This window comes from Haplochromis burtoni, unplaced genomic scaffold (assembly GCF_018398535.1).
Source record: "Haplochromis burtoni strain Fernald_Lab_line unplaced genomic scaffold, NCSU_Asbu1 Contig_8, whole genome shotgun sequence".
Taxonomy (NCBI): domain Eukaryota; kingdom Metazoa; phylum Chordata; class Actinopteri; order Cichliformes; family Cichlidae; genus Haplochromis; species Haplochromis burtoni.
This window is the reverse complement of record NW_024582369.1, coordinates 4,770,221-4,778,072: the sequence shown is the minus strand read 5'-3', so window position 1 is coordinate 4,778,072 and position 7,852 is coordinate 4,770,221. Positions and strand designations below refer to the sequence as shown.

The window sequence follows — 7,852 nt, the reverse complement described above, 5'->3', positions numbered from 1 at the left end:
TAAAGGCCTGGAAAGTGGCCGGCAAAGGCGAGGTGGTTCAAGCCGATCTGGATCGGACAGCGTTGTAGAGACAGCAGAGGCTGGACTAGACGGCGGCGTGACAGCTGCGGATGGTGACGCTATCGGTGATGGTGTGAAAGCTGCAGGCATTGGAGCAGGTGTTGGCACTGCTGGCAATGGCGAGGATGAAGACGCAGAGGCTGGACCAGGCAAGACTGATGCTGAAGCTGAAGCTGCAGGCGTGGATGATGCTGACGCTGAAGCTTGTTTGAAGATAAACATTTAATTTATACCACATTAAAGGATTCAAAGCATTTATTGTCATATGTACTAAGAAAGCATTTCTCTGTGCAATGGAATTCTTTCTTTGCTGTCCACACAAAAATGCCGGTTAATATAGGGAAATAGAAATGATAAATAAAAACAGTATAAATAAATAAAGACACAAATTTAAGCTTGAAATGGATGTGTGTTCAAAATATCTATGAGCTTAATGTGCTGGCTTAATGTGCCTGATGTGCACAAATTATTATTATAGTTAAAAATAGGTCAGCTGTCCAAGAGTCTGATAGCAGTGGGGAAGAAGGAATTGTTGAGTCGGAATGTTCTGGATTTCACACTTCTAAACCTTTGTCTCAAGGGCAGAAGAGTGAACAGTCTATGTTGGGGGTGTGTGAAGTCTTTGAGAATGGAGGCAGCTCTCCTTTGGACTCTGTGATGGTAGATGCTTTGCAGAGAGGGCAGCGGGGTCCCGATGATCTTCTCCACAGTTGTTATCACTCTCTGCAGGCATTTGCGGTCCATAGCAGTAGTGCTGCCGTACCATGCAGTGATGCAGCTGGTCAATGTGCTGTCCACAATGCAGCTGTAGAACCTGCTGAGGATCTTGCCCGACGAACCAAATTTCCTCAGCCTCCTCAGGAAGTACAGCCGCTGTTGAGCCTTCTTGACCAGCTGTGTGGTGTTCAGTGACCAGGTGAGGTCCTCAGTGATGTAGACACCCAGGTATCTAAAGCTGCTTCTGCGAACTTCAATATGGTGTTGTCCTTGTTGGATGTGACACAGTCATGGGTGTACAGGGTGTAGAGAATGGGACTGAAGATGCAACCCTGTGGAACGCCTGTGTTTGTAATAATGCTGGCTGAAGTCCTGGTGCCGATCCTGGCGGACTGGGGCCTGCCAGTCAAAAAGTCCTGTAGCCAGTCACAGAGGGTGGGTGTGGGTCGATTGTTGCCAGCTTGTGAGTGAGTTTGTTAGGGATGAATGTATTGAAATTGGAGCTGTAATCAACAAAAAGTACCCTGATGGATGAGTCTTTGTTTTCCAGATGGGAGAGGGAATAGTGAAGGGCAGCAGCGATGGCATCTGGCGTGGACCCTTTGGCCCGGTAGGCATACTGCAGGGGATCCAGAGTGTCTGGGATGTTTCTCTGGATGTAGGCCAGCACCACTCTCTCAAAGCATTTTGCAATGATTGGAGTGAGTTCAACTGGTTTGTAGTCATTTAGGCAGGTGGCTGGGCTTTTCTTGGGGAGACGGATTGAGGGTTGTGGTCTTGAAGCATGTATGGGCCACCTCTGGCAAACCAGATCTGGGCCACCAAAGGGCCGTCATTCTTTGCGGTATGTGGGCCATGAGTAAGCACATTGTGTGGGCCAGATCCGGGCCATACCAATTTTGCTATGTGGGGTTGTACTGTAGACATGACCCAGGGTGTTCTTGTCATGGGTAGGAATGGCCACATGTTGATGATGTTTTGGGTGTACAGTCCATAAGTTGCACTTATTAAAGTCACCAGTGACGATAAAAACAGCGTATAAATGAGTTGTCTCTAATGCGCTGATGACGTCATGGAGTTTGCCGAGCGCTGCTGCGGAGCTAGCTTGTGGCTGAATGTAAACAATAGCCAAAAACACAACTGAGAATTCCCGCGGCAGATAGTAGGGGCAGGGTTTTAGGAATATAAACTCTACGTCTGGCAAACTCTCCTTTTAATTGATTCAAGAAAGAACAAACATACACATATCAGGTATAACATTATGACCACTGATAGGTGAAGTCAATAACATTGGATTGTTTCTTCATTACAGCATCTGTTAGTGGGTTGGATATATTATGGAACAAGTGAACATTTTGTCAAGCCTAAGATTTGAGCTTGTTTGAGAAGGACCAAATTATGATAGTTTGACGACTGGGTAAGAGCATCTCCAGAACTGAAGCTCTTGTGGGGTGTTCCCGGTCTCCATTGGTCATTATCTGCAATGCATTGTCTCATAGTTACCATTTAACAATATACACCTGAGACTAAAGTCCCACACACCAACACAAATCCTGATCCTAATGAGGATTAGTAGTAAGGATTTAGGTATGAACACAAGTTGAAAACACAGAGCGAAAATGAAAACCAGCACAAAGAGACATTTTAAACCAATCACCACAGTGATTCTACTGTAGCAACATGAACACATAGAAATGGATGCTGCCTGCTCATCAGTTTGTTACCTGTTGAAGTTCAGGATTTGGCCGAAACACTGAAAGAATGAACAATTACAAGGAATTGAAGTACTCTTTAAGAACCCAATACACAAACAGATGATAAAAAAAATTTCTAAAAGTTATTCTCTTACATATACACCCACAGGCCATTTTATAAGGTACACCTGTTCAACTACTTGTTAATGCAAACATCTGATCAGCCAATCATTTTTCACCAACTCTAGGCATTTAGGCATGTAAACATGGTCAAGATGACCTGCTGAAGTTCAAAGCAAGTATCAGAATGGGGTAGAAAGATTATTTAAATTACGTTGAACATGACATGGTTGTTTATCTGAGTATTTCAAAAACTGCTAATCCAACAGGTTTCCCACTCAACCATCTCTATGGTTAGCCAAAAGGGTTCCCAACACTGTCCGGAAAAGAGTTAACTGATGAACTAATGAAATGGCTGGTGAGTGTATATGTGTATTTCTTATATATAGTCACTAAGCCTTTAGATACAAAAATATAACAGAATACATGATCAAATTCAAATATGTAACAAATCTGTGTCAGTAAATCATCAACATAATGTTAAAAGGCACCACCAACAAATATGCCCTACAGAATTGCAGAAAGATGCTTACAAGTTTTCAAATGTTTTACATTTTAAAAAGTTTTCTTTATATTTATTGTGTCGTATTCTTTTGACCTTTAACCCTGACTCAACGAGTCAGTGATTCCAGAATAATAGAACAATAAATCTGCAAGATAATGATGATTTGAAGAATACCAAACAGTCTGCAAGCTTACAGCCATACCACTCTGAGCAAGCCCGACTGGTGAATCTAAATTGCCCACAGGTGTGAATGTGAGTGGTTGTTTCTATGTGTTAGCACTGCATCTGGGTGGTGACCTGTACGGGGTGTACCCTGTAGTAGCACACCCCGCAGCCCTGATGAGGATAAGCAGAAGAGAATGGATGAATGTATAAACAGTCTGTAGTGGCTTTGCAAGCATCCTCCTGTGAACCAGTCAATCCATCTACTTAAAGATGCAGAATGCTGTCAATTCCTAAAATTGTTGAAATCAACTAAATATTATCAGTTTTGGGGATTTTTACATCAACAGTGTGGACCAAACACATTACAATTTGTTGGAAATTACAAATTTTAAGACACAAACTAATTGAATGAATCAGAAAATAATGTGCTTATTATCCATTACTTAAAATGTTAGTGGCAGTCCTAAAAATGCACAGACTTTCATATTTATTCCACTTTGTGCTGCAATTCTAAACATTATGTTGCCTTCTTAATAATTGTGAATTATTTTATTAGTGATATTGGCAAGCTTGAAATTCTCTTTAGGGTGTTAGAGGAATTTAGGTTGTTCTGAAGTATGTTTTGCTGTGGGTTCGAGACTGGGGAGAGAGAGTTTGAGGAATCACTAGGCTGCCTGGTGGAACTCCAATCAGTGATTGAGTCTGAAAATTGGGAATTTGGGAATGACTCCAAAGATAAAGATAAAGTAGGGTTTTGAATTCCCTTAGATGACAGCTCATCCTCACTGCCTTTGTGATCCATGGAATAATTCCTAATATCCCGGCGGAATGATTTCTCTGTGTTTGCTTCCTTCTTACACAGAATAATGTAGCACTTTGTGAAGAACTGACAAAACAAGATGCCGTAGGCTGAGATGAGGATAACAACCATCTCCACTGCTGGAATGTACTTGCCTGTGACATTGACATAGACTGGACCAAACATGATCCAGGAGATGAAGTAAATGAGCATTGCAAAAGTGATGAACTTTGCATCATTGTAACAGTCAGGCAACTTTCGTCCCTTAAAAGCAACACCAAAGCAGATGAGAGCCAAAAGGCCAATATAGACTAACATGGCTCCAAATGCAGGAATTAATTTCTCATTACAAAACATCAGTTTCATGTTGTTCTGTGTGATCTCTGAGTCAGCAGTTGGAGGACTGTGTATAAGCCACGTTGTAACAATAACCACTTGACCTGCCATGCAGACTGCAATAATGAGGTAAGGCTTGTAGAGCTTCTTCAGCACACTTTGAATGACCGGGTCAAACTCAAAGGCTAAGACGATCTTAAAGGACTTGACCATGATGCAGGAGACACACAAGGTAAAACTCAAGCCAAACACCACCTGCCGTGCTTGACACTGATAGCTATTGGGTGGACCACCAAATAATATAACACTAGTAAATGTGATCATAAGGGAGAGGAGGAGAATGATGCTGATTGGGCCAACAGATGAGCGCACAACAGGGGTATTCCAGTGTGCAAGGAAGATGATCCCAACAACAATGGTAAGCACTGCTCCTAAAGAAGTAAAAGACAGCAGCACAATAAGATATACATCATCCCATTTCAGAAAATCTATTTTTCTTGGCAAACACTTTGAACTGCCTTTTAGGGAGTAATAGTTTTTTTCACAAGGATTACACTTCTCCGAATCTGAAAAGAAAGAAAACAAGATCATTAGAATATGTAAGTTGGATTCAAGCTCCTTGAACTGTCAATGCAATAGACTGCAATATAAGCATTTTAAAACACTTATTTTGGCTTTTATGTAATTTTACAGTTAACTGATACAAATGGAGTTTACTGGTTTTTTTATAATACATACCAGTGGTATTGGAAAAGGTGTTCTCAGCACAGGGTTCACACTGATAGCAGCAACGAGGCTGGCCCGAAACTGAAGTCTTACTGTAGCCAGGCTGACAGCTGTCTGTGCACCTGGAAGTCACGTTTCCCTGAGAGAAGAAAGAATCATGATTATTTTTTACAGTCTGTATAGTGTACTCTCTTTATTATAACACACAAGTTTTTATATGCTAACTGCTTCTTAAACAACACAAGAACAAGAAAAAAAGAAGGAAGGAAAGTAAAAAAGAAACTGAGGAGCTAATCCAGTACACACAGTCATTCAGTTTTCAAGAAAAACTCCTTAAATTGAGTATTGACATTGATAAATATATGACACATAAAACAAACCTATGTTCTTGCTGATGATAATGGTAATTTTCAAATACTTAGGTTATCATTTTAGTATGCCAATATTAGCACAACTAAGTATGATCAGATTGCCTTTAATTTCATTCACAAAATCAGTAGAGAGACAAATTGTGACCTTTGACAGTGCAAGAGTTAATAATTTAACCCAAAGTCTGTATCAAATAACATGGTAATCAACAGTGATTTCTTTAAATATGAAATATCAATATCAGCATAGCATTAGAGTAATATTTAGTGAATCACCAGAATTGGTAAGATTCATCTTCTACACATCTTAAATATTTTTTTAAATATCAATTCAACATGGCTTATGAATGAACCACCAATGAGTCCAACAATATATTAATCCTGCCAACACTGACTGTAGATACTGTGAATATCTAAAAATAAAAACAATGAATGAATGGAAGAAGAATAAAACAATTTGACAGTGGAGGGCAAGTTATTACTTACAATGTAAATGTAGAAAGCATGTTTTGTTTCCTGCGAGATGAACGTCAGGCTATTTTGCAATATACTGTAGCGAGCTACAATGTCATTTACGTCTAGAGACTCTGAAGTCTGCTTCCATAGGACGATATCGTATTCAGTGTTGAGGTCACCATGGGGATCAAATGAATAGTTTTTCCCATCCATGTGGAACTTTGCCTTCCATAGGGCTCCTCGTAACTGAAATTGCAGTGTGTGTGAAAATATTGATTAAAAATAATGTATCTAAAGTGGACAGGACAAAACATCATACACACAGATTAGGTACAACATTATGACCAGAGACATGTCTTTTCATCATAGGACCTATTAGTGGGTGGGATGTATTAGGGAGCATGTGAATATTTTGTCCTCAAAGTTGATGTATTAAAAGCAAGAAAAATTGGCTAACCGACTGGGTCAGAAAATCTCCAAAACGTCAGCTCTTGTGGGTTTTTCGTGGTCTGCAGTAGTCAGTATCTATCAAAAGTAGTCCAACAATAGAACCAGTGACATGATCATGAGTGGCCAAGGCTGACTGATACACATGGGGAGTGAAGGCTGGTAGAACTACTATATATACCCCATTTCTCCTGCAATCTTTTTTTTTTTCTTGAAGCTCCAGCTTGAGAGTTCTGTAGAGGGAGCTTTAGGGTTCTTGAGGTTTCTGTGCAATATCTTTGCTGTTTCTAGGACTGCATTTCTCTGGACAGAGATCTCAGATGTTGTTCCTGGAATCTGCCAAAGCCACTCACCCAGTGTGGAGGTCACTGGCCCAGCTGAGAGAGGAGCTATATCTCCTAAAGCTTCGTTGATATTATTGCTGTAGATCAAGTGGTGTGGATCAGTGAACTGATGTCTCGTTCACTACTGGCACACAGCTTGATGTTATCCATGTAGAAGAGGTGGCTATTGACTACTCCATTCCATAGTCGGAATCCATAGCCAGTCTTTTTAATGATCTCACTGAGGGGGTTCAGGCCCATGCAGAACAGCAGTGGAGACTTGATGAAAACTTGTGCTATTGGCTTGAAGTTGGTCTCTAGTGTTGTTTCCCCCATCCACATTGTATTCCTGATGAAGGTCTTACTTCATCAGTTCTTAATCCAGACTTTTCAGGATCCATGGCATGGCATCCAGGCAGTGCACAGCTTGGTGAGTATGGTCTTGTCTTATTGGCTGGTAGTTGCATGGGACAGGTCCCTTCTAATGTCCAAGCCTTCGTTTAGCCATTCCAGGTGTCTCTCGTCCATTGGCAGCTGGTTCATTTATGCTGCCAGATGCTCGTGAAGTGCAGTCAGCTTCTTTAGCCAGTAGGCATGAATCATGTCAGGCCCTGGTGCTGTTCAACTCTTCATACTAGGGACCCTTTTTTTAGATGTCTGCATCTGTGATGGTCACTGGATCCTGTTCAGGGAGATGTGGTTTGCTCTTAAATCAACTAGCCACTGAGCCTTTTTTGGGTTGTGGCCTTCCATTTGCTTTATTGACAAGGCTGTGAGTCTTCGCCTTTAAGTTTTTAAGGCCTCAGGTATGCACAGCTTGCTGCAATTTTAGGCACCCCTTTCTTCATTATCACCTTTCTGCAGTCCTGCATCTTGGCCTCTAGTCTCCTTCTCCATGGAGTGTACTGCTCCTTGTGCTGTTCATCTTCCACCCATCTTGTACCAAGCATCTCAGTGATCACTGCTGCCATGGTGTAGATAAGCTGGTTGGTTTTGAGATCTGAGATCTCTGTCATATGTATATATATATATACATATGATAGATAGATAGATAGATAGATAGATAGATAGATAGATAGATAGATAGATAGATAGATAGATAGATAGATAGATAGATAGATAGATAGATAGATAGA

The 7,852-nt window shown here is 41.0% G+C and overlaps 1 protein-coding gene across 1 annotated transcript in view; it reads right to left on the bottom strand.

Annotated features, from left to right (window-relative positions):
- Positions 1–309: 309 nt before the first annotated feature.
- The window catches only part of LOC102297337 (G-protein coupled receptor family C group 6 member A), a 9,641-nt gene continuing 2,098 nt past the window's right edge, over positions 310–7,852 (bottom strand). Inside the window, exons 5-7 of the mRNA XM_005914603.2 lie at positions 5,977–6,192; positions 5,135–5,261; positions 310–4,962 (exon numbers count right to left, since the gene is read on the bottom strand). Coding sequence (XP_005914665.2) covers positions 3,806–4,962; positions 5,135–5,261; positions 5,977–6,192 — 1,500 coding nt within the window. The 3' untranslated portion in view covers positions 310–3,805. The remainder of the gene's footprint in view (positions 4,963–5,134; positions 5,262–5,976; positions 6,193–7,852) is intronic.